Here is a 26428-nt window from a genome sequence, read left to right on the forward strand (position 1 = left end):
GAGGGCAGAAACTTTATTTTTAGCACGTTGCATTGCAAATAGTGGGCACTTAATAAATGCTTGTTGATTAACTATCCCAGAAGTATTTATTGGGTGTTCCCAGTTTATTCTAGGTGCTGTGTTGGGATTAAAAAATAATAATAATTCCTGCACTTAAAATGTATACATCAATTCTGTTCCTGAAAGTGCAGTGTGGGAAATGAATGCTTTTCACACTTGAAAAGCAATTAGAAACTATACCATGGTATATGTACAAGTAAAACTGCCAGTAGTTATTGTTTTGTTTTCCGTTGGTTTCTTTGTTTCTCCTTTCGAAAGCCTTCTTTAGGGCTATCAACGGACTGCTGCAGGGGTGAAGCACTTTGTAATATTTAAAATAATTGGGCTATTATTATTAGGACCACATCAGGGAAGACCACAGCTCTTTCCTTCGTTTCCCCATCCAAGTTCATTCAGGCTGCCTACCCGGTACCACTAGAGATAGTCCTTTCTCCCCTAAGGCACAGCCTTAGAATTAGAAGATTGAAGTGCCATCTAATCCAAACCCTTGATTTTACAGATGGGGAAACTGAGGTCCAAAGAGGAGCTAGGGGGCTTGCGTAAGGCTACACAGCCCATTAGTAACAGGGCAGGTCAGTAACAGAAACCAGGTATCCAGAATCTCGGTCCAAAGCTTTATTGGCCCGAGGTCCAGGGAAAAGCCTCGCAGGCCCCTTCCCCACTTCTTGATGGTGGTGGTGCAGGACGAGGGGTTTAGGATGCCGCCTCTCACGCTCAGGATCGTGTTCCACCTCTGCGTGAGGTGAAGGCAGGATAGTAAGGTGGCTTTCCCGCCCCACCCCAAAGGTGCCAGTGCCAGACCAGGAAGTGTGCGCGCAGCCTCTGCCCTGCTCTCCCCAGGGGCAGCGCCGCCTCCTCCGCGCCGCACCACCGCCCCCCCGCCCTTCCCCTGCGGCCAGCTGAAGGTGCAGAAGGGCTTGCTCCGGACACCGCGGCCAGGCGGGGTGAAGCGACAGGAGAAAGACTAGCAGACCGCGAAGAAGGGGTGGCGGGGTTTCGCCCTTGGGGCGCTCCCCGCCTCCCCACGCGGGTACCTAATGGCGTCCTTGCAGTCCGGGGGCTCGGGGGACGTGGGTTTCTCCGAGACCCTAGACGAGCTGGCGTGGAACTTCACCTACGGGGCTCAGGGTGCGGGCAACGGCTCCCTCTCCGGCTTTTGGTACAATAGGAACCAGGTAAGGAGCCGAGGCCACGCCGATCCCCACCTGGGCAGTCCCCACCTGCGTCGCTCTCACCTGTGAAGCGCCCCCGCCCCCGCCCTCTGTCATCTGGGCAAACTCCCTTCAACCTGCGCTGCTTTTGCCACTGTGTTCCCTCACCCGCACCTCTCTCACCTGAGTCCCTCTTACCTGCGCAGCTCCCTCCTACGCCACTCTCACCTGTGAAGCCCCTCAGCTGGGCTGTCACCTAGCCAGTAGTTCCCCACAACCCCGCACATCTGCGCTGCTCACGCCAGTGTTTTCCCTCTCTTGCATCTCCCTCACCTCTGTCCCTCTCATTTGTGAAGCTTTCACCTGTGGTGCTCACCTGGCTCACCTAGTTCCCTCCTCACCTGCGCTGCCTCTGAGTTCCCCCCACTTGCCCCCTTCCCACTTGGCCAGCCTCAACTTGCGCCCGCCCTCACCTGCGTGTTCCCCCCACCCAGCCCCAGGCAGGAGCCTCCAGCGAATCACTACCTCCCACCCAACCACCCACCTCTAAGCATCTCACACCCTTTGTGGAGAGTGAGCCAGCCACCCCTTCGGGAGACAAACCTCATTACCCTGTCTCCTCGGGGGCTCCCTCCTGCCCCCCACCCCATCCACCAACCAGCTTGCTCTGCAGAGGTGGAGAAGTGGTAAGAATTGGTAAGGAGAAATGGTAAGCTTGGCATAGAGCATAGTGGTAAGGTTGGCATAGAGCAGCAAGTCTTATACTTTAGGGCTGGAAAGGACAGGAGATAATTTATTGCAATGTCCTCATTTACAGATGAGGAAATAGAGACCCAAAGAAATAAAATGGCTTGCCCAGGGTCACAAAGGAAGTGGCAGAACTCAGATTGGAACCTAGTACTCCTAACTCCTAATCCAGCTCTATTCCCATTACAGTACACTCTATTATATAAATATGTATATACATATGCATATGTGATATTATATGTATGAAACCCAGAGAGAAACATGACTATTTTCTTCCTTAAAATCAGTCAGAAACAACCAGATAGAGCAATGGATAGGGTGCTGGGCCTGGAGTCAGGAAGACCCAAGTTCAAATTCAGCCTCAGACACTTGCTAACTGTGTATTTACACAGGCAAGTCACTTAACCTCTGTTCGCCTCAGTTTCCCCTACTTTAAAATGGGGATAAATAATAGTACCTACCTAGCCAGAGTTGTGAGGATCAAATGAGATATTTGTAAATCACTTAAGCACAGTGCCTGGCACATACTAGTTGCTTAATAGATGCTCTTTGATTGACTGGGGAATGCTTATTCCCAGTCCCAGTCAGTCAGTAAATATTATTATCATTAGTAAGTGCTTATTTTTACCACATAGTACTGGGGAAGGGAATAAGCATTTTTCAGTCTGTCAATAAGTATTAAGCACCTGTTATATGCCAGATACTGTGGTGAGCACTGGAGATGCAAAGAAAGACCCATAAGGAGCTCATAATCTAATGGGAGTTGGGGGGGGGTGCAGGGGGTGAGAGGGAGAGACAGAGAGAGACAGAGAGACAAAGAGATAGAGACAGAGAACAAGCAAATACATACAAACAAGCTATGTCAGGATAAATAGAAAATAATTAATGGAGGGAAGGCACTAAAAGAAAAATAAAAGTAATCATTTGGAAAAATGAGTGTTGAGAAAGGTCTTTCTCCCTTTCATCTTACAGGGGATGTTTAACCAGGTATCATTTCTGAAAAGTAACTGATCTGTGGAAGTTCTCTACCCATATTTCCCATGGCCTTGACTTTCCTTGCAAACCCAAGGGTAATTCCAAACCCAACCAGAACTTGGCCCTAAACAACCAATCAAGCTTCTTTCCTCCTTTCAAGCAGATGGGAGGCAAGTAGGACTGTTTTTGTGAATCATCCCCATTCCTAGAATGTTAACACTTGAATGGGGTTCTAAGACATCATCTAGTCCACATCTTTACATATCACAAATAAGAAAATGGAATAAGAGAAATGAAATAAAATTACATGTGACCAGGTATATGCTGGAACCAGCTTGAAGTGGAGCTGATCATTCAATATTCAGCGTGAACATTTTCACCTCCATACCTATCAGAGCTTGAATTACTGTTTTGTTGATTGTCTAGCCTTAAGAAAGTGTTGATGATGAAGGTTAAAATTAAAAGTTTAATACATTTAATGCATTTTTCCCTAGAAAGGTGGTTCTTAAATATTTGCGAACAAAACTCCTGCATGTGAGCAAAGAGGGGGAAAAAAAGCCTGACTTTTTAAAGGTTCATCTATCTAGAGGGAGAAGGGACCTTAGAGGCTATCCAGTTTAACTTCCTCATTTTACACATGAAAACATTGAAGCCCAGAAAGTTAAGGACTGGGTTTCCGTATCAGGTTCTTGACTTCCAATCCTACCGGTTCTTTGCAGTTGGCAGCAGAGTCACTGAGGGAAGCCCCATGTGAAAGCACTGTTACTAATATGACATTTTCCTACGTTATCTCCCAGCACATTACTTCCTTCTCTCTAAGTGGAAACTGGCTCCTCTCACAAAGCAGTGAGGCAATTCTTTCAGGCTTTGTCCCCATCTTTCCTTTGGAAAACATTAACAGCTTTAACAACCCTAGTTCAAGCAGGAGCTGAGTGCCTCATTGGAAGAGAAGGGCTTAGAGATTCCCATTTACTCTTGGACTTAGGTGGTGTCACTCATGATAACAAGCTTTGTTTATATGGTAGTTCTTAACTCCACCAAAAGGAATCACAAAGAATAGGATCATGGTTTTGGAACTGGAAAGTATCTTAGAGGATGACATTTAGTCCAGCCTCTTCATTGGACGATTGAGAAAGCTAACCAAGCTAACAAGCATTTATTAAGTACTTATTATGTACCAGGCCCTGTCACCAAGCCAACACCCATTTGTTAGGTGCCTACTATGTGCTAGGCCCTGTCACCAAGCCAACAACCATTTGTTAAGTGCCTACTATGTGCCAGGCCCTGTCACCAAGCCAACAAGCATTTATTAAATACCTATTATGTGCTGGGCACTGTCACCAAGTCAACAAGCATTTATTAAGTGCTTACTGTGTGTCAGGTATTGTGTTGGTCATGCTACTTGCCTGTGTTAACAAAGCTAGTAAGTGTAAGAGGCAGGATCTGAACCCAGGTCTTCCTGACTCCAAGTCCTCTCTCTATGCCACAATCAGGTGATCTTGATGTTTTCTTCTGGACTTCTTACCTCACCTGAAGAATAAGAACCACAAAAGAAAATAATAGTTATTAAGTTTTGAAAAGCACTTTACCTATATTATCTCATTTTATTCTCACAACAGCCTAGGGATTAAATACTATTTATTATCACCATTTTACGGATAAAGAAACAGGTACAAAGAAGTTAGGTGACTTGCCCAGGGTCCCTCACCTGATTAAGTGCCTGAGTCAGAATTTGAACTCAGGATTTCCTGTCCCCCAAGTCTAACACTATCCACTAGATGAATTTCTCACTATTCTTTCACTGCTCTGAGAAGTTGTAACAAAAGAATATATAATTCTCTCTATTTTTTTTTAGCTCAGAGTACCCAACTAGAGAAAGTTTTGCTCTGGCAGAATACTTTAGCCTTAAATTTCTCTCTTACTCTTCTCCCCTCTCCTTTGCCTCCTCCTCCCAACAGCATTCCCACTGAGTAGGCCCAGACTAGCAAATGTCTGTACAAAACAAAGTTAATATCTAAAACAAATAAAAAAGAAAGGTAAACAGACTCTCTGTGACCTAGAGGAAAAGGCTTCAAGCCTCTATGGCTAAGGGGAGAATAGCAATGCAGATGATCTTGAGGTCTGTGGTCTAGAATGACCACAACAACATCAGCCCTGATACTTCATGCCTGATAGGCCCACACAACCTTGGTCCTTGAGTTTGGTCCTCAGTCCTTATGGTGGCTGCCTCTGCTGGCAGTTCTGTTCTCCCAGTTCATGTGGCTCCTGGAAGTCTTCCCTTCCCCAGCTGAGTGCATTTTCTACAGGTCTCACCATAAGCTGGGTTTGTCCTCAAGTCTGGCTCCTGTATAGACCCACTTGAACTACCTACCTCTAGAATTGTCCCACTGTCTTTATGGATTGTTATGAGAGTGACCAATAATTGGCTTGGCCAGTGGTATTGTTTCCTTTTTAATCTTCCCACTTTGGGGAAAGGATTGCTCTGAGAAGGAATTCTTTCCCAGACGGCGATTCTTAGGACCTTTTAGCAAGTGGCTGATAATTTTCCTAAGGAATTGGTTTGCATTTCATAAGAAGATCACCATGCCTGGCTGTGGTTTTTTACAGTTAGTTTAATACCTCATTCTAGGTCCCCTTAAAATTCTGCGATTAAATCCTAGTCTTTCCCAGGTCTTTTAGAAGATAATGCTCAGGAATCAGTGGGCTATCACAGAATCGTAGTGTTGGAAGGGCCATTACAGGCTACCTAGAACAACCTGAACCTGGAAAAGAAGGCTCTGATGAGTGGCCATCCAACCTTCACTTGAATAGAGATGTCCAGTGAGGGAGAACTCACTACCTTGCAAGGTCAGCCCATTCTGCTTCTCGTCGATAAACAGTTTTAGAATAAATAAAGACTAAATTCAACCCTTCTCATCTTTATTTATGGGCTTCCAGTTCGGCACCGTATCACCTTCCTGATGTCATGGTCCTCTTCGAGGAGGAAGGATGGACAAACAGCAACAACAATCTGGGGGCCAATAAGAAAAACTATAATCCCTCATTAATGTATTAACCGTTCAAATCCATGAAGATACCAGGATAACTTGTTGTTGTTCAGTTGTGTCAGATTCTTCATGACCCCATGGACTGGTTTCTTGGCAAAGTTACTGGAGTAGTTTGCCATTTCCTTCTTCAGTAGATTAAGGCAAACAGAAGTTAAGTGACTTGCCCAGGGTCACACAGCAAATAAGTGTCTAAGGTCAGATTTGAACTCAGGTCTTCCTGACTCCAGACTCAGCATTCTATCCACTGAGCCACCTGGTTGTACACCTCCCTAATCCTGGAAACTACACCTTTTCTAGTGCCTCCTGAGGTTGTATTAGCCTTTCCTGGCAGTCATATTGATTCATATTAAGCCTGTAGTCCACTAAAAACCCCCAATCTTCTTCTGCCTCTCCCATACTATACCTGTGAGGATTTATTTTTAAGTCACTTCTATCCTTATTAAATTTCATGCCAACCAATTCAGCACGATGTTCTTGCCTGTTGAGATATTTTTGGATCCTTTATCTATCATCTGTGATGCAGCCTGGTATGCTAAGAGAGAAAAAGATACATACTGCTTGAATGACCTTGGGCAAGTCACTTAACCTCTAAGTGCTCCAAGAAATTTTCTGAGACTATAAATTGCAGAGAAGGTTCAGCTCTTCATTGATAAAGACAGTTTCTTGACTAGGAGGTTCCCTAGAGCAGTGAAAACCCCAAAACTATCATTATACTGTGATCTGTGTCTTCCAATAACTGCAAGTGCTTAGGTCATCTGACAATTTGATAAGCATGCTATCTGTGCTTTTATCCAAGTACCTCATAAAAACAGTAAACTATTCAGGACCAGGCATAAATATCTGAAGGAATCCATTGCTACCTATGTCGGACTGTCAGTCACTATTCTTTGGGTCCAGCTATGCATTTGCAAAGGACAAAGAATTAGAGATCACAGATTTAGAGCTAGGAGGTATCTCAGAGATCATTTAATCCAGCCCTCCAATTCCCATTTTCTACAAGGAACTTGATAGAATGCTCCAAAATAGTTAAATATACATTCTGATACTTGGTGGTTGCAACTGGATAGAATGGAAGCTCCTTGAGGGCAGAAACTGTTTTTCAGTTCACTTTCATATCCCCAGCACCTAGAACAATATATTACACTTAGTAGGTATTTAATAAATGTTTGTTGGCTTGGCTTTGATTGGAGGGTGGACTCAGGGTGAGTCTATACAGAGTTGTGGATAGAGTGCTGGACCTCAAATCAGGAAGACCAGAGTCCAGCCTCAGGCAGCCTCAACTGTACAATGGGGAATATAATACACTTGCCTCACAGGTTTGTTGGTGAGAATAAAACGAGATGATATTTGCAAAGTGCTTAGCACAATAGCCAGCACAAAGTAGGTGCTTGATAAATGTTTATTTCCTTATTCTTTTAGAGAAAATATAGTTTGGGATTAAGGAATTAAAAAAGCTTTTAGACTATGCAAACCTGTATATTCTGTATATCAGAGGATAGAAGAGAACATCGTAATCAATTATCCAGCATTATCATCTGGCCAATGAGAAAACTAGGACCTATCGAGGACGACTGACTTACCCAAGGTCAACCAGGTAATAAACAACAGAACTGGGGCATGAACCCAGGTTTTCTGACATCAGATCTAGTGGTATTTCTAGACTACTACTGCCTAAAAGGCTTTCTTCTAGAAGAGAGGAGGGTCAATTCCAAACGACTAATGATGAAAAAATGCTATCCACCTCTCAAAGAGAGAATTGATGACCTCTGAGTACAAATTGAAGTACAATTTGTTCATTTTCTATATTTTTATTATATTTTTTACAAACATGGCTGATATGGAAATACGTTTTGCTCAATTCCACATGTATAATTGATATTACTTGCCTTTCAATGGATGGGAGAGGGACTGGAGAAAGGAAGAGAAATCAAACTTTTAAAAATGAAAATTAAAAATAAATATAAATTTTAAAAATTAAAAAAAGAAGAGAAATAGCAAGACAGTGGGGTGAGAGGTCATAAGTCAGTCAATAAACATCTTTTAAGTGCCTACTATGTACATTAAACTCTGGGGATACAAAGAAAGGTAAAAGACAGCCCCTGATCTCAAGAAGCTCCCTCGAAAATGGCAGCCCATGTACCAAAATTTAAAAAAAACTAAAAAAGATCCTTGTATGAGTTCCCATCCAAAACAGAGAGGGAATGGGGGAGAGAAAATGAGAGAGGAAGAACAGTTTTGTTTTTCATGGAAATCTTGGTGGAGGTGGGGTCGGGTGTCATTTATTTCCTGGCATTCTTGATTATCTTTGGGTTTGTTTCTTTGTTTGCTTGCTTGCTTGTTTTTTACATAGACAGAGATACCATATTATCAATACCACTCCCACATTTTTGCCACTATGTTATGAATATTGCTCTGAGAAGGGATTGTTTCCCAGACTAATTCTTAGAACCTTTTAGCAAGTAGCTGATAGAGTGTTGTGTTAAGCCATTATCTCATCAGGAAAACAGACTGAGTCTTCTACCAGTCTGTTAACAAGACAGCTGGCATAGTTGAATAAAGGAATTAAAAAGGATTTATTAAATGCCTATGGCATGCCTTGCCCTGTGCTAGGTGTTGAGAATATAATACACAAAAGTAAGAGAGTCCCTGCCCTCAAGAAACTTATATTCTAATAAGGGAAAACAACACACTTAGAAGAATGGTGCCCAGAGAAGTAAGTTTTTGTGTGGAGGATCGCAAGGGTGATGAGTACAGTCACAGAACAGTTAATTGTTAGGACCTTTCCAGAAAAGGAGGATGTACATGGATCGGGGTAGAAAGTGAAGGCAAGGGAAATTATTTGGGATGAATGGATGTGAAACTCATCTAGGGAAGGCTTAATAAAGTGGGTTAAGTGAGCTGATACTCACTTGCCAGTCAAGACAGCTCAGCCCCAAGGCAGAGAAGTGCACAGATGACTGGATTCCTGGAGATCCTATTGGAGAGTGGGAGGGCGAGAAGGTGGCAAGATGTTTATGGTGGATAGATGTGAAAAATGGTCTAGATCTGGTTAGAAATAGTGGGATAGGTAAATTTGCACTCATCAATCAGGAGAGCTCAGCCCTAGGGAGGGCAGAGTTCCAAAGCTGAGTAGATTAATTCAGGGAAGGAGGTCCTATTTAATGAAAACCTAGACTTTGAGTAAGATCTCTAGCTCAGTGTGAGTATGAACTCTATAAGAAATGACATGCCATCCATCAATTAAAAATAAAATTCTTAATGGTAGCCCTGCTGTTGATTTCCAAAGCAGAAGGGGTGGATTACTCTTCATCTGGCAGGAAAATGGATGAGGTAAAGCAGGGTTGGGGTTACGTATTGATCAGAATAGAATGATCCTGGGTGAGAATTTCCAAAGTGGCTTAGTTCTTCCAGGCCATGGTCTCTGGAGGTCATAGGATCATAGACTTAGAGATGGAAAGGATTGTTGAGGACATAGATTCCAACCCCCTCATTTTGAAAATAAGGAAACAGAATAAGAGAGTGGTTATGACTTACCCAGAGGTAGGATTTGAACCCAGATTTTCTTGATTCTAAGTCCAAGTCCTAAGGGTGTAGCTACTACTGCCTTCCCCTCTTTGATTACTTTCCTTCTGCTCTGTATTTATCTTTTATGTAGCTAGTTATTTACTCATAGTCTCCTCCATCAGAATGTGAGCTCCTCAAAGGCAAAGACTATATTTTTATCTTCTTTGTGTGTGTATCCTCAGAACTGAGCACAATGCTGGGCATATGATAAGCACTTAATAAATGCTTGTTGACTGATTGACATCAGCAACAGCAGCTAGCCACATGGCATGATACAACAAGAAAATTTTGAATTTCTAAAGAATTACTGGTTTGGGAGTAGCACATATCCACTTTACCCAGTATTGTTCAAATTTGAACCTTCATATAAACATGTTTTCATTTTTCATTAATATTCCCAATACCTATGCAAATTGAAGAGGTTTTTTTTTTTGTTTTTCAATTATTATAGCTAGTAGAAATTTAGCTTTTCCTAGTTAGAGAATACCTGAATGTAGACTTCTATAGATGGGATTGACTAGAAAATATTGTGGCTTAGTTGAAACTTGTTTGCTGCATCTTCCTCCTGAGTGGGCAGCCTGACAGCCCAACAGGTCCTGGTGTTTCAAAAAGACCACTGGAGACCTTCCCCTCCTCTACCCCAACCCACCCTCAGCTGCAAGGATTCCAGCAGGTTTCTGAGTGGCACCAGGCATGGAATGTTGGGAGCCTTTCTCCTACTGCACCTCAGCTCCCATTGCTCAGTTCCCACCAGGGAACTGTCTCTTGCCAGTCCCACTCTGAACTCCTAGTCTCCATATTGAAACAGTCTGTTCAGCAGGTCCAGGTGTGATGAAACACCTGGTCTTGGGACATCTAGTTTTGATGGGCCCAGACTCCATGGGAGTGAACCTTTATATGGCCAGAAGCTACCAGGAAGCTGTGAGGGTGACCCCTAGGCTAATCAAACCCTGGAATCACCTTTCTGGGAAAAATGGGGGAAGGGATGGGAGAAAGAGAGGAAGAATGCCAGTGGATAATGGTTGTTTCACGGATTATGTTTGGTCTTGTCTTTGTATCTTGGATACTTTGCAGCCCAAAGTCTTGTGCATATGCAGTAGGTACTTAATAACTCTTGTTGGATTGGAGTATTGGATTATAATAAAAAACCCACATTTGGCAAGGGTGAAGGAAGGGAATTTTCAAAGAGTTTGAATTTGTTTTTTAAAACAAAAGCAAAATGGTACCAGCCTTTTAGAAGTTAGAGTGCCCTGAAAAGGAGGTTTGAAAGCAATGACCTACTTAGGTAAAACAGGATCATCTTATAAATCCAGCGTACACGTGTGCTATTCTTACTTTTGTGTGGATTTCTGTCTGCTCGGACCACATCTTCTGGGATGGCAGAAATGAATGATTGCCCAAAGCAGAAAAAATGACTGTGGTAACATCTTCTTTCACAAGAACATGCAAATAGAGGAGTGGAGAGAGGATGATGTCTGGTTCTATTTTCTTTCATCATGCTTCAGCAAAAGCCATTTTTAGAGACCATTTTTTTGCATTGATTTTGCATTTTCTATGCCAGGTTTGGCATTTTCCTCTAACCAATTTTTCCCCCTGAAGATTTCTGAATATATTCTTGGGCAACTAGGAAAAGAAAATAAAAGATTATCTAGAAGCAACCGAATCCAAGCTTCTGTTGATCATTAGAATCCCACGATACTTGTTACAGGAATAGAGCAGGCAGCCTCCAGTGAATTGGCCAGATTCCAGCCTACCATTTTTATTTCTGCCTACCTGTTAGTCTTCTTTGTAGTGTGGTACAGGCTTCTTTATCTTGCATTCTAACTAGCTTCTCTGTAGGCCTGCTTATGTGCTGAATTCCAATGCTGGATAATAGTGGTATTTTTATTCATTTAGTTTCCTTATGAAATGTCAACTCTTCATTCCAGTAACTGCTTCTTAAAATGCCATGGCTCTCTTTGTAAGGAGATTGTCTCCTGAAAGAATGTGGCTTTTTGGGAGATATAGGTGATGGAAGAAAGGCCCAAAACAAATCATCGCAGAATTGTGGACTCTGAGCAGAATGGGAATCTCAGAAGCCATGTAGGCCAGCCCATCCTTGGAAGCTGAATCAGAGAAGTCAAAGAATTTCAGAAAACCAGGGGACTTTGGAGATTACTCAGTCTAGTTCTTTTATTGTACAAAGAAAATAGCTTCACCAAAGTGAAGTCACTTGCCCGAAGTCTGCACAGTTCATTAGCAGCAGAACCACAAGTGGGACTCAATGATTCCAGTACTCAGACCAGTACTCATTGTTTTACAATAACAATCAATCAATCAGCAGATATGTATTATGCCTACTATGTACCAGGTGCTGTGCTTGGCGTTAGAAACACTGTGCTAGGTGCTTTAAAAAAAAGTGCATTAGGAATTAGGAGTTCTCAGTGGTATTCTTGCCTCTACCATTAATTCTGTTCCTTTTAAAACTGTCATTTTATGTCAATGCAGCAAAATAGGCTCTTGGTGGAATGCCTTTTACATTCTCCTTTTAGTGCTGCAGAGGCCACCATGATGGCAATAAAATAGATTCTAATTCAGGGCAGTAGAACAGAAGGAGGTAGAGGATGAAAGGCTGTCATTGGAGTCAGGAAGTCTTGGGTCACGTGGATGAATGTATGGGTGGGTGGATGGATGAATGGATGGATGGATGGTTGGAAAACTATTAAGTGCTGACTGTGTGATAAGTACAATGCTACATGTTGTGGATACAACCAGAAAAAACAATATAGTCCCTACTCTCAAGTAGCTCATACTCTTTTTGAGGGAGACAACATGGTGAGGTCTGATGGTCTCTCATCTCATCAGAAAGAATGTGAGCAGTCATGAAGCCTGGGCAAAGGTAAAAAGGAGAATGCCCCTGATAGTGGTGGCTCTGTCTGGTTGTTCCCATGGGTTTGGGGACAGCCTCAGGATAGGAGAGTGGAAGAGGGGAGTAAGATGCCTACACACACACACACACACACACACACACACACACACACACACACATTAGCTGTGTGACCCTGGGCAAAATGTTTAACCTTTCAGTGCCCTAGGCAACACTTTTTAAACTATATATGGCAAAGAAATTACTGATCTGTATCAACAAGGAGACTTTCCACACTGGGAAGGAACAGCAGTTATGGGCTAAATAAAAGAAAAGAAAAACATTTAAATTTTTTTTTCCAAAACTTATATGAAAACTAAAGTAATGTAGGAAGTACTAAAAAGTTTTCTCTAAAACAAAGCTGCTTTTCAACAAAGTTGGATGTAAACATCTTTCTGTAAAACAAATCTCATCTTCCCAGTGACTTCTATTACAAAATCATAGTTGTGTTTCATGGAGAAAAAGAAAAAAGGTCTGTCAATATTCTGATTTGAAACTTTTGATGAGGAAGGGGATCATGTTGCTAGCCTGAGGCATTCTGGGCACAATGGTAACCTAACAATGCCATGGCTGCTAAAAATCTTTGTCTACATGTCATTTTCCTCCCTTCCTTACATTTCTTTCTCCACAAAAGTCCCACCTTGATGCCTTATCAAGGTATAGATGGCCTTCCATTTGCGTAGTATACATTCTACATATACAACTAGTTATTTATGTGTTGTCTCTGTTCTCTCCCTGCTTGGGGGCATGGATTACAGTAGAATGGTATTTGGCACATGGTGGTTTTTTTTTTTTTGGCTGACTGGTAGTGACTAAAGTAATCTAACTAGTACTGAAAATGCTCTCTCTAGAGCAGAGCTCAGTAAACTCCCTCCTGTGTGAGAATGGCTTCCTCTTCCCTCTTGGATAAAATGTAAGCTTTTCCCTTTGGCTTTTAAAGCCCTCCAACCTGCCTTTCCAGCCTTGCTGTACTAAGTTGTATCACAAACATGCCTCATCTCTGTTCTTCATACAGTGTGTCCCATCTCCATTTCTGTGTCTTAACACTGGTGTCCACTGTGCCTGGAATATACTCCCTCCTTGCCTTCCCCTTATGGAATCCCTTCAAGATACAGCTCAAACACCTTCTTGTACCTATTTCCTGATCCTTCCTACTTTTAAAACTCTCCCTCTCTAAGTCCCTTATATTTAATGAGAGTTTATTTAATATTTTCTGCGTGTATTTACATATATGTGTATGTATATATACATATGTTTATATGTATATATGTGCGTATATACACATACATGTGTATGCATATATGTAAGTGTGTGTATAATATATAGATATAAACCCCCTCTTCTGTTCCCCCAATAAAATGGAAACTTTGAGAACAGGGACTGTTTTACTTTTTTCTAACTATCCCTAGTGGCTTATTCTGCTCCCTAACACATAGTAGGCATTTTTAAAAATGCTTGATGATCAACTAAAGAAATCCATAACTACTTGAAAGAATTTGCTCTATCCTTTAAAAAATGAAAAAAGATAAAGTTAGTGTCTCATTTGCTTATCTTTTTTCTCCAGCGACATTTATTACTCCTTTTGAGCTTGAAGTAAGGAAGACAAATATAGACTCCTCACATAATATCCAAGCTCTGTCCTGAGGCAAACAGTCTTAAAATGTTCCTTAACCTTGGATATCTCTAATCTCCTTTGGAGGCACCAGAGAAAAATAGTACTTTCTGCTTCTAGATAATTCCTCACAAAGAATATGGTCTTCATTTAAAAAAAAAAATGTGACCTTTTCTTTTTTCTTTTTTTTCCAATTATTTATTTATTTAATATTTTTAGTTTTCAGCATCAGTTCCACAAGAGTTTGAATTATAAATTTTCTCCCCATTTCTACCCTTCCCCCCACTCCAAGATGGCATATACTCTGATTGCCCCATTCCCCAGCCAACCCTCCCTTCTGTCACCCCACTCCCCCCCATCCCCTTTTCCCTTACTTTCTTGTAGGGCAAGATAGATTCCTATGCCCCATTGCCTGCATATCTCATTTCCTAGGTGCATGCAAAAACTTTTTTTTTAACATCTGCTTTTAAAACTTTGAGTTCCAAATTCTCTCCCCTCTTCCCTCCCCACCTACCCTCCCTAAGAAGGCAAGCAATTCAACATAGGCTACATGTGTATCATTATGCAAAACCCTTCCACAATACTCATGTTGTGAAAGACTAACTATATTTTGCTCCTTCCTATCCTATCCCCCTTTATTCAGTTTTCTCCCTTGGCCCTGTCCCTTTTTGAAAGTGTTTGCTTTTGATTACCTCCTCCCCCATCTGCCCTCCCTTCTATCATCCCCCCTTTTTTATCTCCTTCCTCCTTCTTTCTTGTGGGGCAAGATACCCAATTGAGTGTGTATGTTATTCCCTCCTCAGGTCAATTCTGATGAGGGCAAGATTCACTCATTCCCCTTCACCTGCCCCCTCTTCCCTTCCAATGAACTGCCACTTTTTCTTGCCACTTTTATGTAAGATAATTTACCCCATTCTATCTCTCCCTTTCTCCCTCTCTCAATATATTTCTCTCTCATCCCTTAATTTGAATTTTTTTAGATATCATCCCTTCATATTCAACTCACCCTGTGCCCTCTGTCTATATGTGTGTGTGTGTGTGTGTGCGTGTATGTATATGTATATGTACATGTATATGTATATGTATATGTATGTATATTCCATTCAGCTACCCTAATACTGAGATCTCATGAATTTTACTCATCATCTTTTCATGTAGGAATGTAAACAAAACAATTCCACTTTAGTAAGTCCCTTATGATTTCTCTTTCTTGTTTACCCTTTCATGCTTCTCTTGATTCTTGTGTTTGAAAGTCAAATTTTCTGTTCAGCTCTGGTCTTTTCACCGAGAAAGTTTGAAAATCCTCTATTTTATTGAAAATCCATATTTTGCCTTGGAGCATTATACTCAGTTTTGCTGGGTAAGTGATTCTTGGTTTTAATCCTAGCTCCATTGACCTCCAGAATATCGTATTCCAAGCCCTTCAGTCCCTTAATATGGAAGCTGCTAGATCCTGTGTTATCGTGATTTTTTTTCCACAATACTCAAATTGTTTCTTTCTGGCTGCTTGCATTATTTTCTCCTTGACCTGGGAGCTCTGGAATTTGGTGACAATATTCCTAGGAGTTTTCTTTTTGGGATCTTTTTGAGGAGGCGATCTGTGGATTCTTTCAATTTCTATTTTACCCTCTGGCCCTCAGTGCAGTTTTCCTTGATAATTTCTTGAAAGATGATATCAAGGCTCTTTTTTTTGATCATGGCTTTCAGGTAGTCCAATAATTTTTAAATTATCTCTCCTCGATCTATTTTCCAGGTCAGTGGCTTTTCCAATGAGATATTTCACATTGTCTTCCATTTTTTCATTCCCTTGGTTCTGTTTTATAATATCTTGATTTCTCATAAAGCCACTAGCTTCCATTTGCTCCAATCTAATTTTAAGGTAGTATTTACTTCAGTGATCTTTTGGACTGCCTTTTCTATTTAGCTAATTCTGCCTTTCAAGACATTCTTCTCCTCATTGGCTTTTTGGAGCTCTTTTGCCATTTGAGTTAGTCTATTTTTAAGGTGTTATATTCCTCAGTATTTTGGGGGGTCTCCTTTAGGAAGTCATTGACTTGTTTTTCATGGTTTTCTCACATCACTCTCATTTCTCTTCCCAATTTTTCCTCTAATTCCCTAACTTGCTTTTCTAAATCCTTTTTGAGCTCTTCCATGGCCTGAGACCAATTCATGTTTTTCTTGGAGACTTTTGATGTTGGCTCTTTGACTTTGTTGACTTCTTCTGGTTGTATGTTTTGGTCTTCTTTGTCACTAAAGAAAGATTCCAAAGTCTGAGTCTGAATCTGAGTCCACTTTCGCTGCCTATTCACGTTCCCAGCCAACTATTTGACCCTTGAGCTTTTCGTCGGGGTATGACTGCTTGTAAAGTACAGAGTACTTTGTTTTCAGAGGTATTCCTACACAGCAAGCTCTGCCACACCAGCACTCCTCCTCCCCCAAGAACCACCAACCCGGACCATGACTCAGATATAAGCAGGTTCTGCACTCCAGCTCTGATCCGCCACTTAATTCCTCCCACCAGGTGGGCCTGGGGCTGGAAGCAACTGCAGCTATAGCTCTGGAAGCAGCCTCAGAGCTGCACCACCTCTGCTGCCCCTGGAATTAGGGCCGACCATGAACTCCTTTCACTTAGTCCCCGCAGTTTTTCCTACTAACCTTCTCTGTTGCCTTTGGTGTTTGTGGGTTGAGAAGTCTGATAACTGCCACAGCTCACTGATGCAAGGTCCTACAGCCTGTTCTGCCCAGCTCCCAGGTCTGGTTGGTCCGGGCACGGCCCACGCTGGGCTCTGCTCCCAGCACGGTGCACTAGACCTTACCCAGCGACCATCCAGGCTATCCTGGGCTGGAGCCCTGCTTTCCTCTGCTATTTCATGGGTTCTGCAGTTCTAGAATGTGTTCAGAGCCATTTTTATAGGTTTTTGGAGGGTCTTGGGGGAGAGTTTTAGGCAAGTCCCTGCTTTGCAGCCTCCATCTTGGCTCCGCCCCCTCATTTACTTATTAACCTATGTTCTAGGCAATGTGTCAGATATGAGGTGTATTAGAAATAGGATCTAAAAAGTCTTCCATTCCTAGATTTCCATTCTTATCTCATCTCCTCCACATTGTCATGTCCTACTTGACTCTATTCCTTCTGGGCAGAAAACCTATTTGAGCGTCAGAGGTGGAGTTTGGGGGTTAGGGGTGTGGTGTTGCATCTGGCATCAGGACCTAGAAGGAGTTTTCCCACAGAACCAGTGGGGTGGAGGCAGAAAAATTGTCAATACAGAGACATGAGTCCAAATCACTGGAGCTTAACCAACACCTCCAGAATGTAAGAGAAGCTTGTCCTTTTGGCTCACAGAGAGTCTTTTTGTGAAGAAATACCCATGGGGGCTTAAACTAAGTCTCTATCCAAGTACAAGGTCAACATAAAGATACACAGAATAGAATCACAAAACCAGGGCTTGCTGAGGTTGATGGCCAAGGATGCTGGAAGTTTTTTATGTCCTTGGACATGGGTATCCGCCCCCATGGAGAGCAGGAAATGGTTTTGAAGATGTCAAGGAAAAAGCTATTTCTAACCTTGTGACAGATTCAGCCTGCCAAATCCCTCTGTACTCATTGTGTCCGACTTGCTGGACAAGAACATAGCTTAGCTCACAGCTTTCCCAGCGATCCACAGGGGATCACACAGAGGAGCACATGGTCACATGAGAACATCCCACCTACAATAGGAATGATAGACCCGCCAAACTTCATCACACTGATGCAAGGAGGCTTCATTTGTCTCGATATCCGTGCCTCTTTCCAAGAGAATCAGCTCCACAGCTACAATAGACTAGATCAGCCCAACAAGCACAAGGCAAGCTGTTTTCTATTTATTCCCTATCTGTTTCCTTCAGACTTTGCATCTTCCCTCTTACCCCACTCACCAAACCACCCAACATGACTAAAAGCTAACCCTATGGTATACTGGTATTACTACTAGAACTCACAATCTTTGGCTACTGGGATCCTATAATCTCTTTCAGACATACCCAAGAATGATTCTGAAGAATATTGTCAGGGACATGGCTGTTTCTGGCCACATGACCTTATGTTCCATCTTTTCTAGATTTCAGGCATTGCACAATCCAGCATAGCACATAAGATCTTTCTAGGGTCACATACAACATAGGAGAACACAAGCACATTGGGAAATCACCCAGGAATAACAGGGCCCCCAAATCACTATTTTACCACACAGAGATCTTACCATCTGGTTCTCCTTCCAAAAGGATCAGTGGCAGCTGGGCAGCTGTAGAATGGGCCAGCCTCACAAATACCAGCCTAGACAGTCTTTGATTCTCCCTGAAGAGAGAGTGAATATCCTCAAGAGATGTTGCTCTCAGCTGCTGTTTGCTTTCCCCATATCTCTGCTGTCCTGGATTTCTTACTGTTAGTAGTAAGTACTGTGTTTCACTCGTCTTCTGACTGGCTAGTTACCCTTTTGATGAGCCATAGCTGCTATTGCAAGTGTTGGTAGATGTATGCCACACTCCAGCCAAACTAGACAGTGTGCCAGCCCTTGTAAATGTCTGAGGAATTCCTGGATCCATGCCTTTGCTCAGTCCGTTGTTTATCTCTGGAACATCTCTTCCTCATTCTTTCCCTCCCCCTCGCCCCTCTACTGACCAAATTCTGTCTTTCAAAATTCCATCCACCTTTTGAGGTCCATATAAAAATGCCGTGTTTTCCATGAAGTCTTAAGTGATTTACCCATCCTCTACACTTAGAAATTTTCATTTTTTTCCTCTAGCCTTACAGAACACTTTGTCTCTCTCTTATATTCCATGTTATAGTTACTGAAACTTATTTTATATTTCTTATACAGTGTTATACTGCACAAAAACTTTCCCTTGGTGTCTCATCATTCCTCGGCAATCACTTGCGAATCTTGGAGGCATTACTGTAACTTCTGATAGATCCAACCAAGACCAAAAGTCTTTAAGTAGGGACCAGTGATGGACTCTGTGTCTCCTGTCTAAGGACCAATCTCACTAAACTCAGAAAGGCTCATCATCAAAAGGTTGACCACAGCATCTTTTGGCCACAGTAACTCTCAAAGGTCATCTCTTAAGTCATAAAGGAGTTGTGATCTATCCAATGGAGGGACAAAATCAAGTTTTGAAGTGTGGCATATGTATGTACAGTTCTCTATTCTCCCTGCTAGATTGTAAGCTCCAAGAGGGTGGTGACTATAGGATCATCATAGAGTAAAGGCTGTGAAGGAACCTAAGAAGTCAAATATGACTCTCTACTCTGGGGGAGATAACTCTTCACTGGAGTGAGTTCTGGTGCAAATCTGAGTTGACTTGGCTCAGGATGAGTAACTCGTATGCCTCACCCCTCTATCTCTAGATTGGCCCCAGTGATCCCTGCATTGACCACCAAGTAGAACAAAAGACTAGACATCCGTTTTCCTGCTTCTGTGAATCTTACTCAGCTACCACCATTTTCGTCCCTCTTGCAGGGATCAGTGACCAAATCAACTTTACCTCTCCTTTTGTGAAGGGCATGACAATGATCGCTTTACTCAGCAACACTGAATGCTTGGAGTGAATAGGGAATCCTTTTGCAGAGAGGCTTCAGCAGCCCACCTGTACAGCCATCAGAGTCATACCTTTGTAAAGAGTTCCTGGATAGTGTGCAAATGATATACAAGGAGAGTTTTTGCCTAGAAAGGAATACCAGACTCTAATCATATCATTGTGTTACCTTGTAGTTCACATTGGTAAATGCATTTTTAAGCCATAACAAGAGCAAATTTTGCTTTGATTTACATATAGGCCATCCCCATAAAATGAGAATTTATATGGGCATTAGCACATTGTTGGTAGATCTGTGAATTGGTACAACCATTTTGGAAAGCAATTTGGAATTATGCAGAAAAAGTGATTAAAATGTTTATACCTTTTCACCAGAGACTCCAAGGCTGGATTTATACTCCAAGGAGGCCATTAATAAGAAGAAAGGCTCCATCCACACCAAAATATTTCTAGCAGAGCTTTTTGTGATAGCAAAGAATTGGAAACAAAGTAGACGTCCATTAATTGGGAAATGACTGAACAAACTGTGGTATAGGAATGTAATGGAATAGTAAGTGATCATGCTATAAGAATTGATGAATATAATGAATATAGAGAAACATTAAAGGACCCACACAAACTGATGCCGAATGATGTAAGCAGGGCGCAAGAAAACAATATACGCAATGATTGCAACAGTACAAACAGAAATAACAATAAAAAATCAAAAGTGAATGTTGCAAAATTATAAAAAAAGTAAACCTGGCTCAAAAGAAGAGATGTGAGAAGACACTCCCACCTCTTTATACAGATTGGATGTCCATAGGTGTAACAGCAACCACACTGGCATACCCAGGATGACTGCTAGGGCAGATTCTTAGATCTGCTTTACTAAGGAAAGACAGCTGTTTCACGGAGTCAGCAATCTTACTTTAATTAAACATACATATATCATTCACTTAAGTTCAGGGGAAAAAGTCAGCACCCTGAACTTCAGAGCAAATACAAACAGAAATTGCAAACAGAAAAAAAAAATAACACAAATCAGCAGACAGGCTTCTAACTGTCTGTAGCAATACATGCAGTTACCAGAGACAGAAGCACCAACATCTGGGTTTTCAAAGCTGGGGGGGGGGGTGGAGGAGAGGGCTCCTTAACAGCTACCCAGAGTTTCGTCTGGCCTAATCACATGAGCACTCTTCTACTGGGAGCAAAGCAAAATGCTAACCTCAGAGTATACATACTGTTTCCAATCAAGGATTCTTGATTCAGTCAAAGACTCCTGATTCAAACAAAGGCAAAATTCAATCAAAGGCACCTGATTTCCTTATTGCTAAGAAACACTCCAAAAGAAAAAACAGCAAAAAGTCCCACTTTGCTTGCCATTACAATAGGTATTGTACATTGCATATATTTTCAGGCTTTTTTGATGTATTCATTGGTTAGGCTGATTTCCCCCCTCTTTTTTGTTTTCTTACTTTGTCTTTAAAAATACTATTTGTTATATGGGATTGCTCTCTGGGAGGGAGAAGGGGAAGGATACTGGGAAAAATTATAGTAATGTAAAAAAGAACCAGTCAATTTAAAAATGTATTTAAACAAACAAAAAAAACTCAACCAGAATGAATATATGTAGGAATATTAGAAATTTCTAATTGTACTGAAAATCACTAACTAGCTGGTGAAATGGCTAGAGGGCTAGATCCAGAATCAGGAAGACCTGAATTCAAATCTGGATTCAGACACTTACTAGCTTTGTAACCTTGGGCAAGTCACTTAACCTCTGCCTGTCTCCATTTCCTTCTCTGTAGAATGGGGATGATAACAACATCCATCTCCCAGGGTTATTGTGAGGATAAAATGATTTAATATTTGTAAAATGCTTTGAAAACATTAAAGCACTATAGGCTTGATAGCTACTGTTACTATTACTGTCTGGATCTGCGATATCATTGGTTTAGGGAACTTATGTGCAGATGGGCAGTTTCTTTACAGGGGACTGAGAGATTAAGTGCCTAGTCAGTATGTGTCAAAGGCAGGAAGTAAACCCAGAGCTCCCTGTGTCTCAGGCTAGCTCTCTACCCACCATATCACTCTACTTCTCTTTCCCCTGGATACGAAAATTGCTTTTTTTTATTTTATATTTTATTTTATTTATTTTAAATTTAATAAAAAGTATTTTAACTCTGTGGATGCTCCTCTGCCACCCATGAGGATTGTAAATGCTGATTCCTTTTATGTCTTAAGTAGTGGTTTTGATGAGTTGTTGTGGCTGCAAAAAAAATTAACTGCTAGTCAAACCTTGGGTGATGAGCATCTCTTAAGGCCCCTAGGCTGGTCTATGGACAACACAAACACACCATCCACTGCTGTGTCATGCTTGGAACCTTTCTAGCTTGGAAGATGCCTGAGTTTGCATTTGGTGGAACAAACTTCAAGAAACCAGGGTATTTCTAAATCATACTAAAGCAACACACAAAATTGCTACAGTCAAGACACTGGCTTACTTCAAAGACACTATTCTTTCATAAAGTAAATATATAGCTTCTGTGATATAGAAAAGTGAGGCATCATAGAAGATTAGATGAGATGCAGCAAAATGGGCACATTTATTATTTTTAGCCAATACAGGAAGTTCTATCTTTGACCTTTCTTCTCGGTCTTCTCCTCAAAATTTGATCCTCCTCCTACTTTCTCTAATTCTTATGCTGGCACTGCCATGCTCTCAGGCCGACTCAAGACCTCAAAGACATCTTTGACCCTTTTCCTCTCCCTCACCACTTGTCTTCAACCAATCAGTCGGTTGTCAGGTATTTTTAAGCACTTACTAGGTGCTAGGCACTGTACTAGGAACTTTTGGGGTACAGTGAAGCAGCCCCTGCCCTCAAAGGGTCCACATACAAGTATGTACGTAAAGCATGCACAGCGAATATAGGTAGTGAGGTAATTTGGGGAGGAAGTGAACTAACACTTGGCAGGGACCAGGAAAAGCTTCACATAGAAAGTGATTCAGTCAGTTTCCAAATCCTGACAATTCTGCCTCCTCTTAAATTATATCAGCCTCCCCTTCTCAGCTCCCACTTCAGTCACCTTGCTCAGATCCTCACCTTTTCTCATGGAGTTATTTTTAACAGTTAACCTGATTGTTAACCTGATATCCTTGCCTCCTGTCTCTACCATCTCCAGTTCATTCTTAACTGTTGAACAGACTATTTTCCTAATGCACTGTTTGGATTGTATCATTTCTTTATTCAAAAAACTTTTAGTGACTTCTTTTTACCTGTTAAATAAAATTTAAAGTATTGATATCATAATTCAAAAGATGCCCTTCTCCTAGTTTCTCAGTATCTCTTGATGGTAATCTCCTCCCTCTTAGTTTTGTAGGCTCCCAGACTGCACTTGCACCTAATGGATGCTGAATAAATGATTGTTGGATTGGACTAGATTCAAGGACCTTCCCAATCTGACTCTAACCTATCATTCCATTTCATATAACAATGTTCCAGCTAAACCAGATTACTCTCCATCTCCTGTTATCCTGTCTTATCCCCTCTCTGAGTCTTTGCTTATACGTTTCCTCAACTCTGAAACAGAAACTTCTGTCCCATAAACTCTCCATCGCCATCTGTTTTAATTCATGCTGTAATTAAGCAGCTCTTCCATCTTTCTGTCTCTAGTTATAATCTTATCTATCCCAGTAGCAGTTTTAGCTTTTCTTCGGGAGGCAGCCAGGTGGCAGAGTGGAGAGAACACTTGACCTGGAGTCAGGAAGACCTGAGTTCTAATCTGGCCTCAGATAATTACTAGTGGTGTGACCCAAGGCAAGTCACTTAACCTGCCTCAGTTTCTTCATCCACAAAACGGGGATAATAATAGTCCCTACCTCCCAGAGGCTGTTGTGAGATCAGATGAAATAACATTTGTCTGCCAGGTAGTAGACACTTGGTACATGCTGATTCTTGTGGTATAAGAAATGATGAGCAGGGGAATTTCAGAAAAAACCTGGAAAGACTTACATGAACTGATGCTGAGTGAAGTGAGCAGAACCAGGACAATATTGTACACAGTAACAGCAACATTGTTTGATGATCCACCATGATAGACTTGGCTCTTTGCAGTAATACAATGATCTAAGACAATTCCTAAAGACTCATGATGGAAAATGCTATCCATTTATGAGAAAGAACTATAGAGTCTGAATGCAAATCAAAGCATACTATTTTTCACTTTTTTTGTTTTTTCTTTCTTGTTCTGATTCTTCTTTTACACTATGACCAATATGGAAATATGGTTGTACATGTAGAGCCTACATCAAATTGCTTGCTGTCTTGGGGAAGGAGGAAGGGGAGGGGGGAGAAAAAAAATTTGAAACTCAAAATCTTATAAAAGTGAATGTTGAAAACTAAAATAAATAAATAAATTTTTTTAAAATGCATTTTCTCTTCCCATTGTGTCCCCAGACTTAACACAGTGCCTGACACATAAGTGCTTGCTGACTTGCTAGGCACTTGGGAGACAAACACAAAACAGTTCCTGTCCTTGAAGAGCTTATGGACATTCAGGAAAAACATCATATACATGAAACAGTAAATTATTATTATCATCATTGTTGTGATTCTAAACTTTAGAGTAAATTTGGCCTATATTCAGACCAGCATAATTGTTTAGACAGCTAGGTTGTGCAGTGGATAGTGTGCTGGGTTGGGAGTCAGGAAGACCTGAGTTCAAATCCTGCCTCAGACCTTAATAGCTGTGTGACTCTGGGAAAGTCATTTGACCTCTCTCAGGTCAGTTTCCTCATTTGTTAAACAGGGCTTATAATAACACCTCTTTCACAGAATTGTTGTAATTGAGATAACTGATGTAAAGTACTTTGTAAACCTTAAGGCACTATATAAATTCTAGAAGCTATTATTATTATTTAGTTGAGATCTTAGCTATTTCAAACAAAAAAATCCAATTTATTATTTCTGGAAAAGAAAGCAGGAATCAAGACTGTTGCAAAGGATTTACATTGGTACCAGTACAAAGCAATTATGCTCCAGATTGACTGCCATTTTTATCAACTGTCCACCAGCATTGGAGTAAGGGTATGGAGCAGAATCTGGCCAGGCAATACAGGGTGTCAAAGGACAGGTCTTTGTAGTGTAGCTGTCAGATAACATCCTTCTTCTCTTTTGCCACCATGTACTAGGTTGTGAGAGAGGTTTGAATGAATGAAGAGGCATCAGGTGCCTTGTAACTGCCCCCTGTGTCCTTTATGTATTTCACACTTACAGCCCACAGGCACCCAATGTGCTGGAAACAAACTATTTAAAATTAAATCTGATCTTTAAATATGCATGAAGTGAATGGGTAACCAGATCAGATGCCTTTGGGTCTAGAATTTAGGGGTCTCAATAAATTACACTATTTTATCCTTCTATTCCACTGAATGTGAACTACAGTGAGCTATAGACTAGATAAAAATTATGCATGCATTTATTCTTTCTTTCAACATTTTTGAGCCCCTATTATGTTGAAAGCACTGTGGAAGACACAAAGATGTATAGGACACTATTCCTGCTCTCAAGCTTCCTATAATAATAAGATGAGGAATGAGACAAGAGCAAATGTAAAATATGGCATCTTCCAGGAAAATGGTTTAAGCATCCTATGGTTCTGCCTGGATTTAAACATATTATCATCATCCCTTAATGAAAATGAGTATTATTTCCAAGTCAAAAAAATTGTCACATCAAGTTATATGGCTCCACCAAAAAACAGATTAAAAAACTACCTCATCTTGTGAAAACTTTGTGCAATGATATCAAAAGGTCATCAGGATTTTGTAACTATAAAATTCTTATGTGTGCCAAGGAGGAATAGAGACTAAAGATTCTGAGTTTGAATCTGGAGAACAATTTGAACCAACGACAAATACTTTGGTCTTCTCCAGGCAAGTCTATCAAGGAGAAAGCTGAAGCTATGTACATGGACATTAATTGGCTGACTTCCTGAAGCCAAAACTTATTAGGAAGAACACATTAACACCTACAGTACCATTCTTAATGTAAGCTTTTAGTATGGTAAAATGGATGCTAATTGATCTATAGGGCAGCTAGGTGGTGAAGTGGATAGAATGCCAGGTCAGGAGTCAGGAAGACCCATCTTTCTGAGTTCAAATCCAACCTCAGACACTTACTAGTTGTGTGATCTTGGGCAAGTCACTTAACCCTGTTTGCCTTAGCTCCTCATCTGTAAAATGGGCTGGAGAAGGAAATGGCAAACCACTCCTTTATCTTTGTCAAGAACACTCCAAATGGAGTGATGAGGAGTTGGAAATGATTGAAAAACTAAAAGTGACTTATCTCCAGAAGGAGTCTATGAAACTTTTATGACACAAAAGGTAAATTGAAGGGTTCTCCATGAGTGGCATCCACATGAACTCAACCAACAACACATTGACAAAGAAACATTCCACAAGGTTGAGTCAGGCAGATTTCTTCGTAGAAATGAATGGGTTTACAATAGTGTTTCAAAATCAGGTTATTGTCACTTAAAACACATAAAGGCTATCCTCAAGGAGCTTGTATTTATTAATATAAATTATGCCATGAAATGGGGGAAACTATGCAACATATTACTACAGACTGTGAAAATTTAGAACCTACTGGATCTTTCGTCTAACATACATCTTAGTTTAGATCAACATCTTACATCATACTCCACATTAATGTTTCACCTTAGTATTAGAGATCATACATATAAAAATTAGAAGAAAAACAGCTCATATACCTCTCACGGCTATGGGTGGAAGATACATTCTTAACCAAACAAGA

At 41.2% G+C, this 26428-nt stretch overlaps 1 protein-coding gene across 1 annotated transcript in view; it reads left to right on the forward strand.

The window, feature by feature from the left end:
- The first annotated feature begins 1097 nt into the window (after positions 1-1097).
- NIPAL2 (NIPA like domain containing 2) overlaps positions 1098-26428 on the forward strand; it is a 142191-nt gene continuing 116860 nt past the window's right edge. The window contains exon 1 of the mRNA XM_036735605.1: positions 1098-1235. Within this exon, the coding sequence (XP_036591500.1) occupies positions 1098-1235 (138 nt within the window). The remainder of the gene's footprint in view (positions 1236-26428) is intronic.

Source organism: Trichosurus vulpecula, chromosome 1 (genome assembly GCF_011100635.1).
Source record: "Trichosurus vulpecula isolate mTriVul1 chromosome 1, mTriVul1.pri, whole genome shotgun sequence".
Taxonomy (NCBI): Eukaryota; Metazoa; Chordata; class Mammalia; order Diprotodontia; family Phalangeridae; genus Trichosurus; species Trichosurus vulpecula.